The sequence below is a fragment of the Aotus nancymaae genome, unplaced genomic scaffold (genome assembly GCF_030222135.1).
Source record: "Aotus nancymaae isolate 86718 unplaced genomic scaffold, 86718_ANA_hifiasm-v0.15.2.pri h1tg000011l, whole genome shotgun sequence".
Lineage (NCBI taxonomy): Eukaryota > Metazoa > Chordata > Mammalia > Primates > Aotidae > Aotus > Aotus nancymaae.
Genome location: NW_026988422.1, coordinates 30,087,396 through 30,114,509, shown reverse-complemented (window position 1 = coordinate 30,114,509; position 27,114 = coordinate 30,087,396). Strand labels below are relative to the sequence as shown.

At 48.4% G+C, this 27,114-nt stretch overlaps 1 protein-coding gene across 4 annotated transcripts; it reads left to right on the top strand.

The window, feature by feature from the left end:
- The first annotated feature begins 1,762 nt into the window (after nucleotides 1-1,762).
- Nucleotides 1,763-15,508, top strand: LOC105727480 (dehydrogenase/reductase SDR family member 2, mitochondrial). 4 transcript variants are annotated; one of them, XM_012467349.3, is made up of 9 exons: nucleotides 6,122-6,278; nucleotides 8,669-8,846; nucleotides 9,019-9,196; nucleotides 9,682-9,783; nucleotides 13,047-13,114; nucleotides 14,007-14,058; nucleotides 14,305-14,439; nucleotides 14,724-14,779; nucleotides 15,039-15,508. In XM_012467349.3, exons 2-9 carry the CDS (start codon nucleotides 8,707-8,709, stop codon nucleotides 15,148-15,150), a joined length of 843 nt encoding a protein of 280 aa, XP_012322772.2. In that variant the 5' UTR covers nucleotides 6,122-6,278; nucleotides 8,669-8,706; the 3' UTR covers nucleotides 15,151-15,508. The 4 variants fall into 4 exon arrangements, with proteins under 4 accessions (XP_021530550.2, XP_012322772.2, XP_012322780.2 ...); XM_012467357.2 differs by lacking the exon at nucleotides 6,122-6,278 and adding an exon at nucleotides 7,486-7,574; XM_064374740.1 differs by lacking the exon at nucleotides 6,122-6,278 and adding an exon at nucleotides 7,854-7,957.
- Nucleotides 15,509-27,114: the final 11,606 nt, after the last annotated feature.

Genomic DNA, 27,114 nt, shown 5'->3' with positions numbered 1-27,114 from the left:
TGTGGCTCATGTGTTCCCTAGTGGTAACAGCTTCAGGGCTCAAATCCTGATAGGGACAGAAAGCTCTGGAGTTCTCTCTCCAACAAAAGATTATATCAAAGACAGAACTCACTCCTAGCTGAAGAGTGACTCAATTATTAGGTTGGTGCAAACATAATTGCGGTTTTTGCATTGTTGAAATTTGCTGTTTGATAATTGGAATACATTCTTAAATAAATGTACTTATGTTATACATCATTTTAATGTGCATTTCTTGCTTTGCACTTTTTTACTAATTACATGTTACTTGCTGTTTATTTTATGTTTATTTTAGGCTATGGAAATGATGTCAGACAAAAAGCAAATTTGAGTGATTTTTTCTGAGTTCAATATGGGTTATAAAGCAGTGGAGACAACTCACACCATCAACAACACATTTGGCCCAGGAACTGCTAACAAATGTGCAGTGCAGTGGTGGTTCAAGAAGTTTTGCAAAGGAGATGAGTCTTGAAGATAAGGAGTGTAGTGGCCAGCCATTGGAAGTTGACAATGACAAACTGAGAGCAATTATTGAAGCCGATCCTCTTACAACGAGACTAGAAGTTGCTGACTGTTCTACATTTGGCATTTGAAGCAAATTAGAAAGGTGAAAAAGCTCAGTAAGTGGGTGCCTCATGAACTGACTGAAAATAAAAACAAAAAACATTGTTTTAAAGTGTCATCCTCTCTCATTCTACGCAACAACAATGAACTAACTTTCCGATTGGATCGTGGTGTACAATGAAAAGTGAATTTTATATAACAACCAGCAATGACCGGCACAGTGGTTGGACTGAGAAGAAGCTCCAAAGCACTTCCCAAAGCCGAACTTGCACCAAGAAAGGGTCATGGTCACTGTTTTGTGGTCTGCTGCTGGTCTGATCCACTACAGCTTTTCTGAATCCTGGCAAAACCATTACTTCTGAGAAGAATGCTCAGCAAATTGATGAGATACACTGAAAACTGCAACACCTGCAGCAGGCATCGGTCAACCAGAAGGGCCCAATTCTCCATGACAATATCCAACCACATGTTGCACAACCAACATTTCAAAAGTTGAACGAATTGGGCTTTGAAGTTTTGTCTCATCTGTCATATTCACCTGACCTCTTGCCAACTGACTATCACTTCTTCAAGCATCTTGACAACTTTTTGCAGGAAAAACACTTCCACAACCAGCAGGATGCAGAAAATGCTTTCCAAGAGTTCACTGAATCCCAAAGCATGAATTTTATGCTACAGGAATAAACTTATTTCTCATTTGAAAAAATGTGTTGATTGTAATGGTTCCTATTTTGATTACTAAAAATGTGTTTGAGCCTAGTTATAATGATTTAAATAATTTAATAATTATTATATTATCAATACTATGTAATTAGTCATATTCTGCATTCCAAACCCTTTCTTTGAAAACCCCTATGTTCCCTCCACAAATTGAAGAGTGGAATTGCTTTCCACTCTTCCCCTGCTAGCATGGATAATAAAGAAATCTTGTTCCCTCCGATCATAACTATTATCATTTTGACTTCTTTCTACAAGTGGCAAGCAGCTGGACTTTTTTGCTGGTTTTGCTGGTTATGCTTGTTAAGTGGTATGTGCAGCATCCTGCAGAATATTACTCAGACAACAGGTCCTGCACTTTCCCCAGGTTTCCTCCCCAGCCATGGGTGAGGCCTTTTCCAAAACACTCCTCCCATCTTTCTGAATTCTGGGGCCATAAATTCTAGGAATCTTTGAGTTGTTAAGATAGAATCTGCGGAGCCTTAAATCCAGCCTGCTGCTCACTCACATCCTCACACTCAACTGCAGACTGCCTGACAGAGGGCTCTTGACCAGCACTCTGGACAGACAAGTACACAGTCAGGTAAGCCTGGGCTAGCATCATCACTGCCCAGGGCAGGCAGGATGTGGCTCAGGCTGGAGCTGCCTCACTGCCTCGTGTTGGGGTCTATAATGACTGGAACTGCCTATCTTCACTACTGTTTACTTTTTATGTTGATGCTTCTTTCTTCCTGGCTGTATGTCTGCAGCTCAGTCTACTTCTTCTTTATCATTACAAAGCTCATGGGGCCATCAGAGCCCTTAGGACCACCCAAGTGAACCCCTTATTTTACTGCGATACAGATGGAGGTGAGAGAGGGGAATAGACTTGCTCTCAAGATCACATGTCTTCTGTTAACATCTCCTTAGTGCTGATGAAAAAGAGTCAAGCTGTAAAATATTTGAAGAGATTTATTCTGAACCAAACGTGAGGACCATGACCCATCACATAGGTCCAGGCGGTCCTGAGAATATATGCTCAAGGTGGTTGGGTTACAGCTTGATTTTATACATTTTAGGAGAACAGAAGCTACAGTCAAGAGACATAAATCAATACATGTAAGGATTACATTGTTTTGGCCCAGAAAGGCTGGATATTTTGAAGTGGGGGCTTCCAAGTCATAGGTGGATTTAGAGATTTTTCGGATTGGCAATTGGTTGAAAGGGTTAAGCTCTTCCTAAAGAGTTGAGGTCAATAGAAAGAAATGTTTGTAGTTAAGATTAGGGGAGTTGTGGAAGCCAAGGTTCTTGTTATTTAGATCAAGCCTCCAGGCAGCAGGCTTCATAGAGAATAGACTGTAAATGTCTTTTATCATACCCTAAAAGGTGCCAGACTCTTAGTTAAATCTCTCTTGGATCAGGAAAAGACCTGGAAAGGGAAGGGGATTTTCTATAGGATGTAAATTTTCCTCACAAGAGATAGCTTTGCAGGGCCATTTCAAAAAATGTCAAAGAAATGCATTTTGGTGTAAAATACTTCAATATCTTTCAGGACCTGCAATCTGTCATGTGATGCTATACTAGAGTCAGGTTAGAATTTGGTATCTTAGGCTGGGCGTGGTGGCTCATGCCTGTAATCCCAGCACTTTGGGAGGCTGAGGTGGGCACATAATGAGATCACAAGGTCAGGAGTTCAAGACCAGCCTGGTCAACATGGCAAAACCTTGTCTTTACTAGAAATACAAAAATTAGCTGGATGAGGTGGCATGCACCTGTAATCCCGGCTACTCAGGAAGCGGAGGCAGGAGAATCACTTGAACACAGGAGGTGGAGGTTGCAGTGAGCTGAGATTGTGCCACTGCACTCCAGCCTGGGCAAAAAAAAAAAAAAAAAAAAAAAAAATTGGTATCTTATTGCTACAAAGTCTGTTTTTTCAGCCCTAAGATTCCTGTTTTAATGTTAACATGGGTCGTTTGAGCCTGAACTTGAAAGGGAGGAGGGTGTAATGAGGCATGTCCAACCCTGCATGCCCGTCATAGCCTTCACTGTTTTTTTTTTTAGGTTGACTTTGGAATGCCCTTGCCAAGAGGAAGTGCATTCAGTCGGTTGGGGAACTTAGAATTCTATTTCCAGTTTACATTAGTCTCTCTTTTCTGATTTTCAATGTTTCTAACTCTTCTACATCTCTCATTCTCTCTCTTCTAATCTTTGTTTTCTTCCCTGTTCCTTTCCTTTTCCCTTCTCTCTTTGGACTGCTGCTGAAGGCCATCCACATCCAAGATGGGACTGGGTTAATGGTGTGTCCGTTCAGCTTCCCCATCCCCAAATTTGGGCATCTGAATTGATCTTCACAGAAAGGGGTATCAGAGTGGGCAGTGCCAAGGCTCAGGGGCCACTCTAAGTTCCCAGGACCTGTGGTCAACTCTGCTCCAGCCGGCCCAACTGACTGGGGGAAAGCATGTGTGAGTGGGAAAGGGTGAACTAGAGGCCTTGGAAGCTGCTCACTCTTCCCATTCCCCCAGCCGAAAGAGGGGCTTTGCATGGGTAGGGGAAGCAGGGGAGACAGAGGAGTCCTTACTTAATTTCTGCAGGTGGTTTATCTGCAACAGGTCAGACAGAGTTCCCTTTCCTTACATAGGTCAGCTTTCCTGCAAACCACGTTGAGGGGCAAGTTCAGACAAGCAGGGCTTGGTGAGAAGTTATAGGCCGGAAAGGGGACGGCGAGCCTTGCTGAGATAGAACACTTCTCAGAGGTGCTGTTACTCCAGCCTTCCAGCAGGGGGCGTCCTGTCCCGACAAAAGGCGAGTCCTCATTTTCCTGCTGTCCTCCCAGCCAAGGAGACTGGATTCCCCTCAACCTCAAAAGAGTGTTAATCTATGCTCGCAGGGGAGGGAGAGGAGTTCCCTAGGGGGCATAACAATGTTCAGAATCTAGTGTCCTGTTTGGAAAAGGTAGACCAATCAGGAGCTGAAACATCTTGTGTCCACAAAATGCGAGGTTGTAAATATGACCTTGCAGGAAGGAGAGAGGGCGTGTGAGAGAGTAAGCGAGAGCAACAGCAGCAGAGTGGAAACAGCTGGGAGGAAAGAGGCAGGACGTCTAGGACCGGCAAAGACTGTTTTTGGAAATACAATATCAGAATAGACAAACTGGAAATCAAGGCTTCCTTCCCAAAGCAGAGCATTTGGTCGCCTGCATTTTGACACTGAGTACAGACTGATATTTGATAACAAATTTCTCCACAATTCTTGAGCAGCACCCATTCACTTATAATTTATAGATATAGACCCCTAACTCGAGGGAATTGAGTTATGCAAGGGTTGCTAAGGAACAAGGGGAGATGCAGTAGGTAAGGCAGGGGTTGCTTAGTAACCAGGAGCCCCTTGGTGATGGAGTGGCCAGAGCAGGTCTGGAACTGACGAGGGTCTGCAGACAGAGTCATCTCATGCCAGAGCCTCCTGAAAGTTCACACCTGTTGGCCCTTTGGCCCAGAGCTGCCAGAGCCTGCCTCTCTTCACCTTCCTGGCCCTGTCCCGTCCCACAAGAAAGGCACACCCCCAAGTCCCTGAGTGGGCTGCTAACTCCTTGCTGGAACCTCTCCCTCCCTCCCTCCCTCTCTCAGCAGGAAATTGATCAGGTTCCCAATACAGTAGGGGAGGGCAGGCCAATGGGAATCCCACATGGGGTGAGGCAGGAGCCTCTGGGCTGACATGAATGTGGAGCTGGGAAATTCGGATTTGGGTCAAGGAGGGTCCCCTAGACAAGCATCCCTGGCATTTTGCAGTTCATGTTGAAATATTTTCATACCTGAGTCTCCCACGCCAGATCCTCTGAAGAGAGGTCCCTGTCTTCACATCTTCACATAGCTACAGAGGCACACCCTTCTCTTCTGAAGGGCCTCCTGAGGGCACAGGTCTCCACACAGCAGCCTGGATGTGGCTGCTTTAACCGGCCCGGCTCAATAGACCTCCCTTCAGAGAGCTTCAATCAGCACCAGCCTGGTGGAGTAATTCAGAACTTCAGTCTGCTTTCTTTCTCAGACGTGAGCCCCCCATTCTCTGCACTCCAGGCACATAGGAATCCCTGCTCTCTCCCAAACACCCTGGGCATGCACACCCTCCATGCCTCCTCTCAGCCTGTTCCCCCTGACAGGAGCGTCTATCCTGTTGCTGCCCCTTTCAAAATCCTCTCAGTCTTCCAGGTCCTATTTACCTGCAGCTTTCCCAGCCTGATTAGCTCACCAGTCTTATTGAGCACTCCTGTGTTTCAGGCCCTGGGCCCCCAGAGGAGGAGTAGAGCCTGCGTTCAAGGAACTCACGTGACACTCATTCCTGATCCTCTGCTTCCTGGCTAGGATACTCCATGGAAGCCCTTTGTGAATTGAATGTTTAAAATCAGAAAGCTTTTGCTTATTTAAGGCAAAGCCCTTTGCATAGAACATCTCTGAGAAAGTATCTGAGATGCTGGCAAATTTGCTTCTGAGAAGGGAACTGGAGGATTTAATTTTTGAATTAGTTTTAAACTGCTTGAATTTTAAAATTTACCATGAGCAGGTAATCTTTACTTTTAAACTTTTAACTTGTGTGAAATATAACACGTACATAAAAAGTATACAAATACATAGGTGATATATCTCATGGACACCATGTAAGTATCACTTTGAGATATATGGATTTACATTCATAAAATACAACATTGCCAGCACCCTAGAAGCTCTTTAGTTTGCACCTCCCACCCTTTTTTTTTTTTTTTTTTTTGCTGCTGAGGGTAAATTTAATAAAGCATTAGCTGGCACTCGCTTCTTGGGGATAAAGGTCAAAGAGGAAGGGCATCACTCTCCCAGGTGCTGGGGGAAAAGGCAAACTGCTTCCGAGGGCATGACCGCTCGCTGGAGGACTGGGACAGCGATTCCATCCCTGTGGGGTCTGAGCAGCTAGCATCTTCCTCCTTCTGGAATGGCTTAGAGGAGGGGAGTGTGCTTGTCAGATCTTCCATCTTCGTAAGTCCTGGGACCTCCAGCTTTCCAGGGGGATACACGATGTTGGGGTTTACCCACATTCACAGGTTGGGCTCATAATCTGGACCATCCTTATCAGGGTTGGGTTTTTTCTCTAGGGGTAATTTTGGTGGCTTAGCAATTCAGAGTTTATACCTGGCAAGTTTCTGCTCGGCTAAGGAGAGGTGAGATGCGGTGAAGGCCAGAAAGAGCTCATTCCCCATGTCCCAGTCCAGTAGTCCCGGGACCTGGCCATGGAGGCTGGCCCAGAAGTTGAGGTGTTGGAGCTTCACCTGTCCCATCTTTTTTCTGTCGCCCTGGATGCAGTGCAGTGGTGCAATCGTGGCTCACTGCAACCTCCAACTCCTGGGTTCAAGCGATTCTCCTTCCTCAGCCTCCCAAGTAGCTTGGACTATAGGCACGTGCCACCATGCCTAGCTAATTTTTATATTTTTAGTAGAGATGAGATTTTACCATGTTGGCTAGGCTGGTCTCCAACTCTTGACCTCAAGTGATCCACCTGCCTCAGCCTCCAAAGTGCTGGGATTACAGGCATGAGCCACCGCGCCTAACCTGTTTGCCCCTTCTTAATTGTAACTGCCTCCCCACAGCTTTACCCCAGGAATACCCACTCTCCTGACTTTTGTGGTGATCACTGCCCTGCATTTCTCTATATTTTTGTCACCTGTTTGTCTTCTTAAGCAACACAGAATTAAGCAACATATTCTGTCACCTGTTTGCCTCTTAAGCAACATGGTCAGACACAAAAGAATGCATACTACGTGAGTCCACAAGTTTTACCTGTTGTTGAAACTTGTGGACTCACATAGTATGCATTCTTTTGTGTCTGAATTCTTTCACTCAACGATATATATTTTTAGATTCCTTTATATTGCTCAGTGTAACTTCAGGTCATTCATTTTCATTATTGTATAGTATTTCATTATAGAAATGCGGCACGATCTGTTTATCCGTTCCACTGTTAATAGGCATATTTCATTATAGAAACGCAGCACGATCTGTTTATCCGTTCCACCGTTAATAGGCATTTAGACTTTGGGTCTGTGTCCCTGCCCAAACCTCATGTTGACTCGTAATCCCCAGTGTTGGAGGCGGGGCCTAGTGTAAGGTGATTGGATTATGGGGTCAGATCTCTCCCTTGCTGTTCTCGTGACAGAGAGTGAGTTCTCACGAGATCTGGTTGTTTAAAAGTGTGTAGCACCTCCTGCTTTGCTCTCTCTTCCTCCTGCTCCAGCTGTGTTAGATGTGCCTGCTTCCCTTTCACCTACTGCTGTAATTGTAAGTTTCCTGAGGCTTTCCCAGCCATGCTTCCTGTATAGCCTGTGGAACTGTGAGTCAATTAAATCTCTTTTCTTTATAAATTATCCAGTCTCAGGTCATTCTTTTTTTCTGTTTGTTTTTTGAGACAGCGTCTTGCTCTGTTTCCCTGGAGTACAGTGGCACAATCTCAGCTCACTGCAGCCTTGACCTTCTGGGCTCAAGCAATCGTCCCACCTTAGTCTCCTAAGTAGCTGCGACTACAGGTGTGCACCACCACACCTGGCTAATTTTTGTAGAGATAGCGTTTCACCATGTTGCCCAGGCTGGTCTCAAACTCCTGAACTCAATGGATCTGCCCACCTTGGCCTCCCAAAGTGCTGGGATTACAGGTGTGAGCTATGGTGCCTGGCCTCAGGTAGTTCTTTATAGCAGTGTGTAAACAGACTAATACAGACTTGTTTTCAGTTTGGAACATTCTAAGCAGGCTTCTCTGAACATGTGTGTACAGTCTCTTGGTGCACACATGACCTCCCTTCTGCAGGATGCCAGTTCCCTTTACAGAGTCAGAGATCTGTATTTTCAACTTCTTCATACAATGCCAAACCATTTCCCAAAATGGTTGTACTTACCCTCTATCCAGCAGTGAATGAGAGTTTCTGTTGATGTTGTTTTTTCAACTAGAAGCAGTTAATTAATAACTGGTATAATTATTTGTTGGTGCCTGGCATCCTCACTTAACTGGGAAGCTGTATGGGTGGGGTCCAGGGCTGAGTCTGTGGTTTACTAACGTGTCCCTGCCTCCACTGCCCAGTGCCTGACACATTGCCAGTGCTCGATGTTTGCTATGCAATGATTGGAAAAATCCTCTTTGTCTACTGAATGTTGAGTCTCACATTTTAATTTGTGAGTAATTTTCCCAGTTTTATAGCTTAGGAGTTTTCATGGATTGCTTTCCTGACCTGAGGTTCACATGTTTAAAATCTACCCTAACCAGTCTGACTCTCTGCCACACTCTGTTGCTGGCCTTGTCTGTCTGGAGGAAGGGGGAGGGTAGATTACCTTCATGCTCACTGACTGTATCAGTGATAAGTGAAATTGATTCTTTCCCCCAGGCCTGATTCAGCAGGAAGCATCCCAGACACCAACCACCATGCTGCCAGCAGTGATCTGCGGCCACCGGGGCCTGTTTTATCCCAGTGCTAGGCATTCTGTGAGGATGAGCAGCACTGGGGTAGACTGGAAAGGCATCCTGGCTAACCGGGTAGCTGTGGTCACAGGGTCCACCAGTGGGTGAGTGCTGGATTGCCCATGGGTCCTGGCCCCTCACAGGGTCCCTGGCTTCCATAAGGACTCAGAGTTGCAGAGCAAGACCCAGACTTCTTTGCTGATTTCCAGGGCTGGGTAGAGGAAGGACGGTGGAGAGGGGCTGATGCTGACTCATGCCCTCCATCTCTGCCCCTAGGATCGGCTTCTCTGTCGCCCGGCGTCTGGCCCAGGATGGGGCCCATGTGGTCATCAGCAGCCGAAAGCAGCAGAATGTGGATCGGGCTGTGGGTGAGCTGCAGGGGGAGGGGCTGAGTGTTACGGGCACCGTGTGCCATGTGGAGAAGGCTGAGGACCGGGAGCGGCTGGTGGCCAAGGTGAGGGGGAAGGCGGTGGAAGGACACAGAGAGGGGAACATGAAGAACCTTTCCTTCGCTGCTCAGCCCTGGGAGGGGGTGGGGGTCTAGAATGTGTCCTGAAACCATGACTGTGCCCAGGCTGCCCGAATCGACCTCATTGCCCAGAAGGTCTGTCAGGAAAGTGGCCTGTTTGTGAAAGGACACTCACCCTATCCCCAGGCCCTGGGAGAAGTTGAGGAAGAGTCTTAAGGGGTGAGGGAGGTCTCCAGAGGGACTCCTGGAGGAGACCTTCTTCCCTTGGGGACTGGCCGCAGGAGCCTGCCCTTGGGCCACCTAGGTCACTTTCCTTCAGGAGAGTTTGGTTTTCTGCGGAGCCTTGTAATCATTCCTGGTTGAAGCATCTGCTCTGCAAGCTTTGCCTGAAGGCCCTACGACCTCCGCTGCTCTGGGAGGGAGAGGCCTCCTCAGGCCATCTCCATACTCACCCAAGCCTTTCTCCGCAGGCCCTGGAGCACTGTGGGGCCGTTGACTTCCTGGTGTGCAATGCAGCGGTCAACCCTCTGGTGGGGAGCACTCTGGGGAGCAGTGAGCAGATCTGGGACAAGGTGAGAGGGCTGTGCCAGAGAGGTGGCTGAGGGCCTGATGCCAGCTCTGTGCTAGGCTCCAGCACACGCCTATGCCCACCAAGACTCTCTGCTTCCCTCCGGAGGTTACTGGAGAAGCAGGCCGCGTGTGGTAGTCCTGCCTGGCCAGCTGTCCCCCAGAATGTGCCTGGATGCTACTTTCTGGCTTGTTCGTTCTTAAATCTGGCCCCCACACTTTCTGCTTTCTTTACTCTTCTCATCCCTTTTGCATTTAATCATTCAGCAGATATTTATTGCTGTGTGCCAGGCGCCACCATTCCAGGCTCTAGGGATACAGCTGTGAATGGATAGTCAGAATCTCTGTAATACAGAGTCAAGCACTTCTATGTGTTCCACCCTTTTGTGGGGCAGATATGGGTAGTGTGTTTCTCTTTGGTGACCTGTGCCTCCTGCAGAGACTGTCTCTCCTGGAGGGGGGCTCCTCACTGAGTCTCACACAAAACTGCTGTCAGGACCGGATCCAGCCATCGGCATTCTGGGGGCTCAGACATCCCAGCCTGCTGCAAGTCCACTTAAGGATTCTGCCGCCTTGTCAACAAGGGTCCGGGAGAGACCTTGTGAAATGCCTTGAAGCCCACCTTGGGCTTAGTTGTTCAATGACTCCTGCTCCTTTCACTCTCATGTTTTGTTCTCTGTTCTCTCTGCCAGAATGCATGGTGGTGAATTTCATTCTTTCTGCCATTGTGAGCATTCTCCACTCTGCCCTAAGCACTGGGTCAAAGCGTTTCCTGCCTGCTGGCCTTAGTGTGTTCTGCCTTCCCTAGCTCCTGCACTCTCATTTGCCAGCATCATCTTCAGGCCGTCCCCTCCCTTCTATCTGCCCTTGGCTGGGTGCCCTTGGCTACATCCTCAGAGATGATCTGAAATCTGAGCTCCCTGCAGCCCCTGCTGAGCAGCTTCCCCAGGCTCTTTAGCTATGTTCTTAATGTCTCCAAAGGATCATTTGTGAGTTTACAACTGGGATTTTATTGCTGACAGCCTGCTAACCCTCCTGAATCATTTTCCTATTTAGTGTCTCAGTTCACAGGATCATGACTCTTTTTCTCAAACTGTTTGCCATCATCCCTCCTGAATCTGGCGGCACATGCCAACGATCGACCTTGCTTTCTCTGATTCTCCCCTGTTCTCCAAGGACTTGGCATTCAGTGAGCAATTCTGCATCACTGGACAGAAATCATTGATGACTTGTCCCCGATCACATCTGCCATCACCTCGGAGGTGAAATTGTCACAGAATGAGTTTAGAATTTACCAGATGCTCTGCTTTTAACTGAATGCAGTCTTCAGTAGAAGTCCTGTAGGGAGAATTCCTTGCCACTCATCTTATTCTTGAGCCAGTTTTGAGGCCATCTCCAGGCAGAGCCCTCCTTCTCTCCAGCAGGTTGGGAAACTTGTAATCTGTTACACTACCACAACCACTTCGCCTCCATCCTTCTCCTGGCCCAGTGACTCTCCAGCATGCGCCCTCTTTCAGGCTCATGGATAGTTCTCTGCTCAGGATTACTTGGCACACAAGCTACTATCCCTTACTTTTTAATAGGGCAGTTTTTTTCATCAAGGGAGGGAGTCTCACCTTTTCTTTGGCTTGGGTTTTGTTCCTGAGTCTAGGAGAGGCCTTACCTCAGCCCATCACTCAGCCTGATGCACATGAAGTTTTGGACAGACATCCTGTGGGCCAGCTGGGGTCTATTTTGACCAGGGAGCCCTTAGGGCTAACCTAACCCTCAATTCCTTCTTATTAGGGACCTCATGGTGGTACCCTCTTTCTGACATCTGGGCCACTTCTTGCAGTCATGGGGGATCATCCCCCACGCTGGTAACCTGTCGTCAAATGGGCCACAGCAACATTCAGCTGAAGTATTTCCCCTTCCCACATCCAAGGGATTGAGTGGGCGTGAGATCAGGGAGTGGAAGAAACAGTGGACAGTCCTGGTCAGTTGCAGATAGATGTGCAGTCTCATTCCCTAGAGATGCAGGATGCAGCTGACCTCCATCAAGACAGATCCCCACAGGAGGGACTCCTGGTGCCATGTCAGTCCCACCTGGACTGCCCTAGCTCCCAGGCTCTGCCTCTGCATCTTTCCTGCCAGTTCCTCTCTCACTTCTCCCCGTTCCCAGACCCACCAGACAGAGCTTCCAAAGTGTCAGGATCTGTGTAACTTAGCCCAGATTCAGACTTCAGTCACAAGCAGGATCAGCATAGACATCTAGCTCCCAGAATGGTGATTCTCTGTTGTGTCTCTCACTTTGTGTTGGCTACAGGAAAGCTCAGAGCCAAGTCTGCAATAACTGGTGTGTGTAGGCCCTCACAGCCTGCATTTCTGTGACTGAATAATAGAATAAATGCTCGGTCCTTATCACATGCTGTGAACTGTAGGCACCAACCTCACTCTTGCTTTTTCTTATTTTTCTACACTGATTTTTCCTATTCTCTGTCTCTTTACACATAGTACCTACTTGATTTGTTTTATCCTGTTGCATTGTGAGTATGCCTTAAATTCTGCAGGGATAAGGCAAGAGCACAAGCAAATGAAAGCTCAGAGAGACAAAAGAGGCTTTTCCAGAAACCTCCCTTGCTCCTAGCACCTGCTTCTCCCCCATCAGGCTGTCTTCAGTCTTTCTCCAGAGGCCTCTGCTTACAGTGTGTTGTTGTTGTTTTAAGAGCAGGGTCTCACTCTGTCACCCAGGCTGGAGTGCAGTGGCATGATCATGGTGCACTGCAGCCTCAAACTCCTGGGCTTAACAGATCCTCCTGACTCAGCCTGAGTAGCTAGGATTACAGGTGTGCACCACCACACCAGGCCAATTATTTAAAAAATTTCTTGTAGAAACAGGGTTTCACTATGTTGCTCAGGCTGTTCTTGAACTTTTGCCTTGAGTGATTCCCCTACCTTGGCCTCCTAAAGTGCTGGGATTATAGGCATGACCCACTGCCCCCTGGTCCCATTTTCTTTAAAAGGGCTGAACATTCCCTTCCTCATGTCAGTCCTGAACAATTCACATTTTCAGGGCTCTGCTCACGGCCTGTGATTTAGCCTGTCTGCCTATGAAACCATTAGCAAATTGGAAACACGTCCTGCACCAGTGAGAAGGGGGATCAGTCTCTCACATCTGCACATAAATTGGGTTTGATGCACAAATTATAGGGCTCCAAGTGTCTCATGAGAGCAGGACTTGGGCTGACCATGTCTCTCTGCCCTCACCCATGCTGCGCTCTGATTTTAGATCCTAAGTGTGAACCTGAAGTCCCCAGCCCTACTGCTGAGCCAGTTGCTGCCCTACATGGAGAAGAGGTACTGCAGGGTGGGAGTGGGGAACAGTGGGAGTTGGGGACCTGAGGTGGGCACAGGAGTGGAGTCGGGAACAGCCAGTAGTGGGTGGAGGACGTAAGAGGTCTCTCTGGGATCTCCACATCCCTCACCATCTTGTCCTGCCTCACCCTCTGTGAGGCTGCCATTCCCAATCCCAGTGGCTGCAGGATGAGAGCAGTATTCCAGGGGCCCAGGCATAGTCTCCTTGGCCTTGACATCAGCAGGTTTGGGACAAGGCTGTGCTTTAGCTCCTTGACCTTGTGGGCTGGTCATTCTCACCTTCCCTGCTTTCTGTTCTTACCAACTTAAAATCACGACAGGGTTAGCCCCGTTCCTCTCCGTAGGAAAAGGCCTATCCCAGACCCTTCCTCAAGCCTGCTCTTGGTCTCCAGGGACCTTGCCTGTGTACCAGATCCTGCAGATCTGACTGCACTCCTCACAGACACCCCCTTAGGAACTGGCTAGGGGCTGTCTTCAGTACAAGGAAAGTTCCTAACCGTCACTTCTGGTCTCCCCTGCTCCATCTGCTCCTTAGAGGTTACCCATTGATAGGCACTCACCATTAGCCTTGGGTGCCTCTTCACCACGCCCACTCTGCTCTCTCTTTCAAGCATCTGGCAAGAGAGGAAGGAGAACACAAGGGTTCTGAGCATGGACATTGTATTCACGAGAAATAGGGATGGAATCCCAGCTCTGCCACATATTGGCTGGTACTAAACCTCTCTGAGCCTCAGTTTCCTGAGCTGTGAGATGGGGATAGTAACAGGACCTATGTTGCTTCTGTGAGGGTTGCATCATTTAATGACCTCATGATAGTTTCACCATTAGTGGTATGTCGTTAGCTTCAGCTTCTCTTGTGCTTATCTTGTCTCAGGAGGGGTGCTGTCATCCTGGTCTCTTCCATTGCAGCTTATATCCCAAAAGTGGTAAGTGCTTGGTCCTTGTGCTCCTGAGTGGTGTAGGGTGAAGGGTAACTTTGTTCTCTTCCTTAGAGTCTCACAGGGAAAATGCCTGGGACAGACCCCCACCATCCTCCTGCTGCCCTGGGCTGAGCTTGTCTCCATGTGGGTGGGAGGGCTGCTGGGCCTGTGAGATCCCTGTAGGTGAGAAATCCAATGGATGCTTTCCTCCACTCTCCCATATCCTAATCACTCTCTCAATTCCCTTCCCAGGAGCTGGGTGTCTACAACGTCAGCAAGACAGCACTGCTGGGCCTCACCAGGACACTAGCATTGGAGCTGGCCCCCAAGGACATCCGGGTAAACTGCCTGGTTCCAGGAATAATCAAGACTGACTTCAGCAAAGTGGTGAGGATTGGGGTGTATCTTCCATCTTCCAGTCTGGCTCAGGGGAACCCTTCCCAGTGGCTAAGGGATAAAAGGGTGACTGAATCCTCAGGTCAGCATGCCTATGACTGAGGTCCTTATTGTCCTCTGAACTCAGCCACGGTGCATTCCATCCATCCTGAGAAGATGCTGCTTCTTTTGAGAAGGGCAAACCTGCTCTAGGTGCCCTGCCTGGTGGCCTTCCCGGTGCCCTGTCCATCTCCTTGTTTTAGCAGCACTGACTCTCATCTCTTCCCTTTGCCCAGTTTTATGAGAATGAGGCTCTCCGGAAGTCCTTCAGTGAACATTATCAGCTGCAGAGGCAAGTGGGGTTTGGAGATTTGGTGGTCTGTGTGTGGCTGGGCAGGGACAGTTGAGTCTATTGCAAGGGCAGATCCCGCCCTGTCTTCTGGCCATTCCTTTTGCTGAAACCTGGCGTCTACACTGCCCTGGAAGGTGCAAGTAGCCCTGCTATATCCACCTTGTTCCCCACGGAGCCCACTCCCACCTATCGTCCATGAGCCCCAGAGCAGCAGAACCAGAGTGAAAGATGCCTGACACTGTGTCCTCCTTCCATCCAGGATTGGGAAGCCGGAGGACTGTGCAGGAATCGTGTCCTTCCTGTGCTCTCCAGATGCCAGCTACATCACCGGGGAGAACATCGTGGTGGCTGGCTTCTCCTCTCGGCTCTGAGAGGGGTGGGGGTGGCTGTGCAACTGTGGTCCCAGGCCCAGGAGCCTGAGGGGGTTTCTAGGTGATCATTTGGATCTGGAGACAGAGTCTGCCATTCTGCCAGAATTTAGGGGCTTATTCATACTAGGCTTAAGGAGAAGAAAAACTCTTCAGTATTCTCCTTAGGACCTCTCTGCATGACTGTTGTAGATTTGACTGATCCAATCAATGTGTGGGGTTCTTGGTGTGGGACTGGTGCTTTGAAGGAACCTTAAGGGAAAGGAGTAGAAGCTGAGGCCTCTGAAGGATCTTAGCTGCTCCTCTCTGTAATTTGTGCTTTAAGCTTTTTTTTCTAAAATAAACTCAAATTTATCCTCAAGTCTGGAAGCACCTGTGAAGAGTGGAGCCCAGGGCATCATGGCAGAAAGAGGCCTCCACTGCCAGCTGACCTGAGCTCGCCACAGACACATGGTGGTGGGAGTGAGTGCGCTGCCTCACAGAAGGCTTTGTGTGTGCTCCGTTCTCTGAACTGGGCCTGCTGGGGGCTCAGCAAGGTGGTGGTCGGTGACAGTGGAAAGATTCTGGGGTTCTCCCAGGGGTCCTCCAGGCTAGTACTTCTTAACGTTTTCTGGGCCACACAGGCCTTTGAGAACCTAGAGAAAACAGTTACACTGAATCTTTTTTTTTTTTTTTTGGTGAGATGGAGTTTTGCTCTTGTTGCCCAGGCTGGAGTGTAATTGCATGATCTCTGCTCACCGCAACCTCTGCCTCCTGGGTTTAAGTGATTCTCCTGCCTCAGCATCCTCAGTAGCTAGGATTACAGGCAGGGCCACCACACCAGGCTAATTTTGTATTTTTTTTTTTTTTTTTTTTTTTTTTGAGACGGAGTTTCGCTCTTGATACCCAGGCTGGAGCGCAATGGCGCGATCTCGGCTCACCGCAATCTCCGCTTCCTGGGTTCAGGCAATTCTCCTGCCTCAGCCTCCTGAGTAGCTGGGATTACAGGCACGCGCCACTGTGCCCAGCTAATTTTTTGTATTAGTAGAGACGGGGTTTCACCATGTTGACCAGGATGGTCTCGATCTCTTGACCTCGTGATCCACCCGCCTCGGCCTCCCAAAGTGCTGGGATTACAGGCTTGAGGCTAATTTTGTATTTTTAGTAGAGATGGGGTTTCTCCCTGTTGCTCAGGCTGGTCTCAAACTCCTGACCTCAGGTGATCCGCCCTCCTTGGCCTCCCAAAATGCTGGGATTACATGTGTGAGCTGCCACGCCCAGCCCAGTTATAACAAATCTTCTGCATAATTCCAATTAGAGGAGAGTAGTCAGAGCTGACATTCCTCTTGGGGCGAACACACGGCTGTCTTGGAAAAGGCCCTGTGTATTGTCCTGAGTCATACTCAGGGACACCACCCTCTGTGTATGCATACCCAGGCTCAGAGCAGTGGAGAGGGAACAGTGGTCCATGAGTCATCCGTGGCCCTGAGTACCTCTCTTGCCACCTGTAAGTGTTGTCCTGAACCAGTGCAGAGGGAGGAGCTGAGACAAGGCTTCCAAGCTGACCCTTGGCTGTGGTCTCATGGAAGCCCTTCGACAATGCCTCCTCTCCACACCACCCGGGGAACTGGTCCTTGTAGTGTGAATAGTTAAATTACAAAAGCATTTGTGCATCTTACTACAGCTATGCATTGTGCCAGGCAACCTGGAGAACACAGACATAAATAAGACCCAACCTCCCTCCAGTTCCTTCAGTCTGGTGGGAAAACAGAAGGTAGAACACTCATCAGAAAATGAGCCAGAACATGTTTATTCATTTGATACATTTACTGAGTACCACTCTGTGCCAGGCACTGTTCTAGGAGCTTAGGGTATAGCAGTGAACACAACAAAGATTGCCGCCCTATGAGCTCACATGATAGGAGAGACTACAATAAATAACAAACATATTAAAAATAAAATACATAGTGTTAGTAGGTACAGAATAAAAAAGATAAAGAGTAGGGCAGAGGAGTTGAGGGTGTGGGGGTGGTGGGCAGGCTAGGGTAGGCATATCATATGCAAATAATCATGGGATCACGGAGGACCATGGCTTCCAGTGAAGCTGGTGGAGGTGCCATTGGGGCTGAGACCTACTCATTAAACATAAGAACAAATTGGGTTGCAGGAATGCTGTCTTTCAGTGGGAAGGCCAGGATCTGAACTGGTGGGACTGTTAATGGTGAAGGGATAAGCACACCTCTGGGCTCCTCAAGACATAGGCAGAGATATTATAGTAATGGACAAGACCAGAGTCTGGATGTGTTTTTGGCCCTCCAGATCCACTCCCCACCCTTCTCTGCCCTGCGTGGTGCCGGGCTGACCTCTGCAATGCATCATGGAGGCTCCCTTGCCCTCAGGCTCCCAGTCCACGGTAGAACTGGGAGGGCACATGTTCCTCTGGCCTCCTCCCTGAAGGCAGCGGCTGTGTCCACCCAGGATTATAGCTCCTGTGAGGCCATCCCACCCCCCAACCACCAACTGGCTCCCTCCCTGGCCCCTTCAGGCTAGGAATCACTGTTGCTGGTTCCTGGCTGCTTCACTACCCTTTGCTGGTTCCTTTAATCTTGCCCACCTACTATTCCTTCATTCCATTCTCTTCAATTACTTTTTTGAATGTGGCCTGACAGGGGAGCCACAGCCAGGTCAGAATGGGGCAACCCTGATAGGTTTAACTACTGAAATCTTTCCAACCATCCCCATCCAGGCTGCCCTGACCTCTTCCTTGGGTTCCTCTGGGCATTCCTATGGCTCAGCAGCCAAAGGGTGAAGAGCTGACATAGCAGGGGCCCCAGACTTGCTTCCTGTGTGGCCCAGGCCCTGCAGTAGAAAAGAGGTGAATGCAAGCAGATCTCTGGAGGTGCCTGGGACCCCCTGAGCATCACCTCCCTCCTCCTGGCCTTCTGCAGCCAGGCTCCCACTCCTTCCCAAGAACCCCATGGAAAGGAAGAGGAATGCAGTCACTTGGAGGTGAGTGGTAATTTCTCACTGGAGCAGAGACCACTTTTTACAGCTCCCCAATGTCCCTACTTCCAAACCTGTTTCTGGATGTTGATGAGGGGAGAGTCCTCTGGCTGAGCAGCGCCTGGCCCTGTCCGTTGCTCCTTCTCTTCCCACTGTCTTATTTTCTCCCTCCTTCCTCATGGAATTGGGCCACCTGCAGCTTCTGTGCTGGGCCTTTCTAAAACCAGCTCTCCCTGCCTGGACATCTGTGCCATACACAGGCTGCCCACCCTGGAAGGTAGGCACTACCATGTGTCAGCCTCAGGCCACCCACCTCGATGGGCTGCTGAAGGAATGTATTCTTATGGAAGCACACCCCTCAGCCTGGTTCTCCAGAAAGCAGAGCTAGATATCAAGGCTCCTGTGGCTTCTGGAGGAAGACAGGAAGAGCCAGAATTCCAACATGGGCTCCATTCTGTAGCCCTCCATGAGCCTTGCTGGTGGCATCGTCACTGCTTAGAGTAAGTCCCCTGGTGGAGTCCTTGCCCCAAACCTGCCCTGACTGGGCAGTAAGATTGGGAACCTCAGCTTCCAAGAAATGGGGGTCCCCCCAAATCCTTCCTGACTTCAAGGTGTGTGAATCTCATCTAATATTTGGTTCACAGCCCTTCTTCATGCAGCAAATGGGTCTGAATCCCTCCTATGGCAGTGTGCGGGGGCATCCCAGGGTCCCAAGGGAGATTTGAACCAGCTACTGGGCTAGATGGAACTTAAAAAGAATCAGGACTGAACAGAAGGTTGTCTGAGTCACCCAGCGCCCCATACCTGTTCCAGTGGATGAATTTATAGTGAAATCAGGCAACATAGACACATGCTTTTTCTAGCCAAAGTCAGCATCTCTGGAGAATGGAGGAAAATGGATAACAAGGTCTTTCTGGGTTTGGGACATGTCCAGGCCACAGTTCGTGCCAGGATGTCACCGGAAGTGGCCCAAAGGAGGGATCGGATCTCAGTGCAGGGGATGGTGGGGATCCGAGTTCATCAGTGACCCAAAAGCATAAGGGCTGAGCACTGAGGCTTCAGTCAGTGTGGTGAAGTTTCTACAGGCCTGGATGAGCCGGGGAGGCAGAGCAAGGTGTAGTAGGAAATGCAGCAGACAATGGAAGGCTGAATTCTCCAGGTGAGAAGCCCAGGCCCAGAGAGGTGGCTCACTCAAAGGTTCCGCAGCTCTGGAACCGCCAAGGCAGTGAACGTGGCTCTGCCACCCAAGCTCCAGCACCATGACCTTCTCCTACACCTTCAGGGCTGAGTGCAGAGAATGTAACCAAGCAAAATAGGACAGTGTCCTGTAGGCTTGCAGGGGAGACACTGAGAGTGGAGAGATTGGCTGCAGAGAGGCTGGTGGATCTGCAGTTTGAAAGCAGTGCAGGGGACCGACCCCTGTCTTCCCTGCAATGAGAATAGAGAAAACTTGGACTTCCTAGGTAAGAGCAGAGAGATGTCACCAAGACAGAAAGCCCTATCTCTATACACAGTGGGGAGAAGAGGTCTTTGCACACAGCCAAGCAATGCTCAAGGGGGGGATTTGGAGTCCTGGTAACATGTTGTGTGTTTGTGCGTGTGCACATGTGTGTGTGTCGTGTGTGTATGGTATAGTGGGACTGACCTTAGCAAGGGGAAAGGCTGGAGAAAGTGCAGGTGAGGATATGAGAGGTGTGGAGGGGGATTTGCACTCAACTGACGGCTTTTGCCTCTTCCTTTATTGAAATACCCATCCTGGGCCCAAGCTGTGCCCAGTCTTTCAGGGTGAGGGGGTAACCCTAGCTGGGAGGGGAGTGGGGGACAGAGAGAAGGGAAGGCCTCTGTGCTCTGACTCAGCTCCTCCACCCTGCCATGCTCCTTGGGCTGCCCTGTGCCTCACAGCCCTCTAAGTGGACAGAGGGCAGTGTCTTGTGGCCTAACTGGCTAGGGTGAGGACAAGGGCTGGGACTGGTTGAGTCTCCCATAGTCTTTCTCAGGCCAAGTTTCCAGCACAGAGGCTATGGGTTGTGGATAACCATGCACATGTGCTTCCTTGGGATCAATCACCTCAGTATTTGTTTGGTTTACAGTAGCCTTGGGTGGTACTGAGACCCTTTTATCTGGGCTAATCAGTGAGAAACAAAAAACAAAATGACAGCCAGAGGGTTTCTGCTGGCTTGGAAGGGTCTGTGTGCTGGGAAGGAGGAGGAAACGGAACCCTGGAAGTGATGAAAGGCAGTGAGCTTACAGCTCTTCAGTTGTGGGCAGAGCACCTCAGGATGGGCCAGACTCTGGGTGCTGGAGTCAGAATAGCAGACTCTCCACTTTGGGAGCATTTTGTTGCCTATAAATACATTTTAGGTTAATCCCCTTATCTCTGATCCCTTAAGAGAAAAGGGCAAAAGTTCTGGAGCAATGGGGAATTCTAGAGTGTGCAGGGATGGCCACAGATAAGCATTCTGGTAAACTGGGGTGATGGTATTCCAGCCCGAGGGTTCTCTGGTGACTCCCCAGGTAACCCATGCTTGTTTGGGTGTTATCCCCACCCCCTCAAATAAAAAGGGCAAGCTGCAGCCCCTGACCCAGTTTTTACTTTTTCTGGACCACTGTGACAGTTGGGGGAGGTTTTCTGTCCACTGCAATGTAGCAGTCACTTCGGCACTGCATCTCTTCAGCTGTCCCTGCCCACATTCCACTTGTGAGGCTGGGCTCACCCAGTAGGAGGGAGGTCTGGGAAGTGCCAGGGTGAGGAACACAGTGCTACATTGGAACAGAAGGCGTAGTCTCAGGATGGCTTGAGACAGTGTGGCTGTGCTGAAGAATAGAACATGAGGTCTCAGGGAGGCTTGGTTCTGTGGGGTCAGGTGAGGACAGAAATGGGTGCATGACTAAGGCAGTGTTTATTCACTGCTGACTTTAGCAGCAAACATCCTGGATTAAATTTTACCAAGAAAATGAATTGTCCTTCCAAAGTAAATGGTGCCATTGGCTAGTTATATAGTGAGGGTAAGCACTGGCTCATTGACAAAGTAAAGGAATAACAGGATGGAAATGGAGGAAAGGAGCGGTCACACGTCAAGGTTCAGAATGAAGGCCACGAGCCACAGTATGCCTCATGCCTTCTTACATGTAGGGCTGGGACAGTGTGTCGAGGCAGGTGGAGGAAGCTGAAGGAGCGCTGCAGGCCGTGACTGTTTTGTGTGCCCTGGGTGGCTGGACTCGGGTTTAGAGTTTCTGTCCCTTTAGCCCTTGAAGGCTAAAATATGCTGTTCCCTAGGCAGTAAGCATTCTTATGAATCCTAGTGAGTAAAATGACTCCCCTTGCTGATCATTTTATCTGTGACTTTTGATATTTTCTAATTGCTGCCCACTCCAGAGAAGTTAATTTGTGGATATACATATATAGCTTGCAAGAGGCAAAGCTGGGATTTGAATCTGAGTTTTTCTTAACCACCCTCCATGACAAAATGACGGCCAAGGCTCTATCAGCCCAGTTCTTTCCTCTGGCTATTTTTTACTGTTCTTTCTCTTGAAATCAGAGCCTGAGGCTTTCAATATTTGTACAAGATATGGGAGGGAGCAGGAGTAAGGTGTGGGGAGTGGTGAGAGAGTCAGGGAGGCAGGGAAGCCACTACATGCCCATCCCTCTAGGATCTCTTAAGAAGAGTGTGGGATGCCTCTGGAAGTGTGGGATGGCAGATGGAGCATTCATCCACAGGTTCTCATCTCCCACCTATCAAAGGTTGTCCCGGGGTTATCAGCTCCTCCACACTTCCCCCAATCAAAGAGGAAGATGCACCCACAGTACAATGAATTGAGATTCACAGGAAATGGCCCACCCCAGCCATGTCTGAGATCAGGATGAGGGCAAGAGGGTGTGAGTCAGGGAACCCAATACATCTGCTACATGGTCTCTAGGAAGTAACAGTTCATGGGCTCAAATATATTTAAGGATAAAACACTCAATCCATTGCTCCTGTGAGACTCCAGGGAGAAACAGAATCTTTCCTGTGCACAAAATGACAATTAGTCCACTTCCCCCAAGGGATACAGTTTAGAAATTTTCATGGGAGACTTTCAGGCTGCCCAATCTCAAATCTGTCGTTAATAGTTTGAGCAGTCCTCTGTGGCTGCCTCTTGGGGTTACCGAAAGAAACCAGCGAATTAAAAGGAAGAAAAGACAGGAAAGGAGGATCAGAGAAAAAACCCTTAATTAACTAGACTCATAAAAAGAGCTTGGAGTCTTTCAAAACTGAATGTTCTAATTGTTGTAAAATAGAATTATTTAAATGCAACAATTAATACTATAAAGCTTAAATGCTGATCTTAAAACTCCCTTGCCTTTTCCTTAAGTAACTAACAGGACAGTTTTACGTGAGGACCTGGGAAGTGGAGGAATTCGGGGCCTTCTCTTGTCCCATTTCAGGTGACTTGGCTTCTGGAGACAATTTGCAAAGGATGTTCATGGTAATGGCGGATCCCTGGAGACCTGAAGCACCCCAAGTGTGGATTTGATGCCTGGAAACCTCAGCAGTAACCCCGGCCAGAGTGCCAGGCAGTTGGGTCTCAAATGTCCTGGGTCAGATTTTATCAGAAAAATGAGCTGTCCTTCCATCTAAAGCAAATCGTTCCCTGAGCCAACTGAACAGTTTACTGAGAGTACAGTTGGCCCATATCTGGAGGGTTTCTTTTAACAGGCAAGAGGAGGGAGTATGGGATGCCAAGCAAAAGAAACCATCACTTTCTATCTTAGTCTTTTCATGTTGCTATAACAAAATACTGCAGACTGGGTAACTGATAAAGAGCAGACATTTATTTCTCACAGTTCTGGAGCATGAGAAGTCCAAGAGCAATGTGCCAACATTCTGTGTCTGGTGTGGGCTGCTTTCTGCCTCCAAGATGGCACCCCGTGGCTGTGCCCCCACATGCTGGAAGAGCAGAAGAACATAAACCCGCTATCTCAAGCCTTTTTATAAGGGCCCTAATCCCACCCATCAGGGCTCTGCACTCATGACTTTATCATCTCCTAAAGATCCCACCTCTTAATATTATCACACTAGCCATTAAGTTTTAGCATAACAATTTCAGGGGCTACATTCAGATCATAGGACCCTCTAACCCCCAACTACAAAACAGCCTACATCAGATAGAGCCATTTCCAGAATCCTCCTCTAACTCCTTTCTTCGCTTCCCCATTCTCCTGAAGTTTACGAGCTAACTTCCTGCCAAATCGTCCAGGAAGGCTCAGTTCTCCTACTGCCTTGCTTCCCTTGTTGGGTTAAGCATTTACGTAGCTGTGGGGAAGTGTAACCACCTGAGGATTCATCTGATGCAAGCCCACATGCCTACCATGAAGGCTGTGTTTTTCCTGCCAAATCTGCTGGTTTTCCTCCAGTGCACCTGGTCTCTAACCTTTACAAGAAGAGGTTGAAACCTGCCCATCACCTGCCTTGGGAGCAGCTACACCCCAGAATTAAGGAAGAGAGAACTGGAAAAGATATGACAAAAGTCTAATTTCCCCCCACCTTTCATCTCCCCTGCCATTTTACAGACAAGTAAACTGAGGGCCACAGAGGGGCAAGGGACTTGACAATGTGGAGGGCTGGTGGGAGAAATTATCCGAAATCAGGTTCCTTAATTCCCAGTGTGGGCTTGTCCATGAGAAAGCCCGAAGCAAGGTTCCCCTGCTTTCTTAGTCTCCTGAATTGATGATCCATTAAGAAGCACCCCCCCACTCACCAGGGCAGGAGCATCTGGATTTGAATAAGAATAGTTCTTGTAGATGGGATGGCCCAGCTGGCATTAACCTCTGCCAGCCCACCGATAAGCCCAAATGACTTCACTGTCATACTGATGGTGGTCAGAGAGCCTGGCTAATCCCCACTGCATGCCAGCCAACAGCAGGCCCATCCTCAAAGCTCCTGCTCAGTGGAATTTTAGAATATCTTCTATTAAAGGACTTCAGTGTCTCAAAAAGTTGCTGAAGTGATCCTTACTTAGTATTCAATCAATAATTAAAAAAAAATCAGGTCAATTTCTGTACCACTCATGCAGTATAGTAAAAGTAACTGATTGAATTAATATCTGTACTCCTTAGTTTGAAAGTCACTGAAAAAGAGAAGAGCAACCAGGCAGCCAGGCCTTAGTGTCAATAGGAGCTGTCCTGGCCCTACAGCTAAATGAAGGTGCTCTGTTGAACATAAACAATTTCAGGAAATACCCCCTTTAGACAAGGTCACTCTGTTAACTTGATGAATAAAGGCAAAAATAAGATTACTCTGTAATCATGTCTGAACACAGGCAAAATAAATTACTATCTGATATGGGTCAGCTCTGCGTCCCCACCCAAATCTCATGTTGACTTGTAATCCCCAGTGTTGGAGGTGGGGCCTGGTGGGAGGTGATTAGATCATTGGGTGGTTTCTGATGATTTACACCATCCCCTTAGTGCTGTTTCAGGATAGAGTTCTCACAAGATCTGGCTGTTTCAAAGTGTGTGGCGCCTTCCCCTGTGCGCTTTCTCTCCTGCTCTGCCTTGTGAAGACATGCTTGCTTCCCTTTTGCCTTCTGCCGTGATTGTAAATTTCCTGAGGCCTCCCCAGCCATGCTACCTGTACAGCCTGCAGAACCATGAGCCAATTAAACCTCTTTTCTTTTTAAATTACCCAGTCTCGGGTGGTTCTTTATAGCAATGTGAGAATGGATTAAATATATCATCCAAACTACAAAAATGACCAAACACCCATTCCCCAGCCTATATAAGAGCGGCTGCTGCTGTTTCATCAAGAGCACCTTTAACTTTGCTCCTTTCCTCTCTCTTTCTAGATTCAAACTGTTAAGATTGAGTTAAGATTCTAATCAATAGTTACCCCTGCTTCCCTGCAGGATCCAATCCAGGGTAAAGCCTTGCTTCCTTGAATCCTCCTCAAAATCTCCTGACACAGGCTAAATCCTATAAATCCTTTCTAACACCCTCCTGCTGAGATGCTCAGCAGATCCCCATGGTGTGTGTTCTCCCTCATTGTGGCAAATCAATAAAACCAGTTTTATTTGACTGCAGGTGTGTTCCTGGTGGTCTCTGGCTGGAGGGTATTGACAGCACTTACATTTACTTAAACATTTCTTTTGATGAAGTAATTTTGTGACAAATTTAAGTACTTTGAAAGGGTAAAAAGTCGGAAGTAAGTCTCTTTTTCACCCTCGAACTCTAGAATTCAGCTGCCCTCCCTGGAGGCAATCACTGTTACTACAGACTGTCTATGTCTGTGCAAGCAGCTATGCATAGTTGCTCGTTAGCTGCTCATCGCATTAATCATTATTACCATTGTCCCCCTTTTCATCCACCTATCCACTCAGTATGTATTCGTATTAGTCCGGGTTTTCTTTAGAGGGACAGAACTAATGGGATACACACACACACGCACACACACATATGTTTATGGGATTTTATTAAGTATTAACTTACACAATCACAAGGTCCCACAATAGACTGTCTGTAATCAAAGGAGCAAGGAGAGCCAGTCAGAGTCCCAAAACTGAAGAACGTAGAGTCCAGTGTTAGAGGGCAGGAAGCATCCCTCACAGGAGAAAGATGTAGACTCAGGGAGGCTAGGACAGTCTCTCCTTTTCCTGTTTTTCTGCCTGCTTTATATTCGCTGGCAGCTGCTTAGATTGTGCCCACCAGATTAAAAGTGGATCTGCCTTCCCCAGCCCACTGACTCAAATGTCAGTCTCTTTTGGCAACACCCTCACAGACACACCTGGAATCAATACTTTGTATCCTTCAATCCAATCAAGTTGGTACTCAGTATTAACCATCACAGTATTGTACCTGGGACTCCACAGCGATGCTATGAACTTCTTAGTGAAAGTATAAAGGCAACTCAGGATAGTGTATGAACAGTTTTTCTTTTTTTTTTCTTTTGAGAGAGTTTTGCTCTGTAACCCAGGCTGGAGTGCAGTGCTGCCATCTCAGCTCACTGCAACCTCCGCCTGCCAGGTTCAAGTGAGTCTCATGCCTCAGCCTCCCAAGTAGCTAGGACTACAGGCATGCACATCTATGCCTGGCTAATTTTTGTCTTTTTAGTAGGGGTGGGGTTTCGCCATGTTGGCCAAGCCATTCTCAAACTTCTGGCTTAAGTGATCTGCCTGCCTCAACCTTCCAAAGTGCTGGGATTACAGGCATGAGCCACTGTACCTGGCCAACATTTTTTCAATTAGCAAAGGCAAGGGGTGAAAGGTTTTCATTGTTGGTGGTGATTTTAAACAGCTACCAAAAGTTTATTTGCAGAGAGGCCTACTGGTTGCTTTTGATTTGCCTTCACTTACAGATTAGAACATCATTGCTGTTGCAGAAGTTGCAGCATTTATGACAATGAGGGGTGTCTTAGTCCATTTGTGCTGTTATAACAAAATATCTGAGATGGGGTAATCTGTAAAGGACAGTTTCTCACAGTCCTGAAGGCTGGGAAGTTCCAGATCAAGGTGTTGGCTACAGAGGACTGGATCTCTCTGCTTCCAAGATGGCTCCTTGGTGCTACATCCCCTGGAAGGGAGGAACACTGTATCCTCACAGGACAGGAGGAAGGGCAAGAGAGCTGAATGCTAGTGAAGCCCCTTTTATAAGGGCCTTAATCCCATTTACAAAGGGCAGAGTCCTCCACCTAAATACCTCTTAAAGTCCCACCTCAATACCATCACACTGGCCATTAAGTTTCAACACCTGTTTGGGCATGGTGGCTCATGCCTGTAATCCTAGCACTTTGGGAGGCCAGGGTGGGCAGATCACTGGAGGTCAGGAGTTTGAGACCAGCTTGATCAACACGGTGAAACCCTGTCTCTACTAAAAATACAAAATTAGCCAGGCGTGGTGGCATGCACTTGTAATCCCAGCTACTTAGGAGGCTGAGGCAGGAGAATCGCTTGAACCCAGGAGGCGGAGGTTGCAGTGAGCTGAGATTGTGCTACTGCACTCCAGCTTAGGCA

Bases quoted from the DNA above. Each gene is read 5' to 3' on its own strand.
- LOC105727480 (XM_064374740.1), top strand. From the start codon at position 7,903: ATGGATCTGCCCACCTTGGCCTCCCAAAGTGCTGGGATTACAGGTGTG. The intron at 13,115-14,006 runs GTACTGCAGGGT...ATCTTGTCTCAG, and splicing joins CTGCCCTACATGGAGAAGAG to GAGGGGTGCTGTCATCCTGG. The intron at 14,780-15,038 runs GCAAGTGGGGTT...CCTTCCATCCAG, and splicing joins GAACATTATCAGCTGCAGAG to GATTGGGAAGCCGGAGGACT.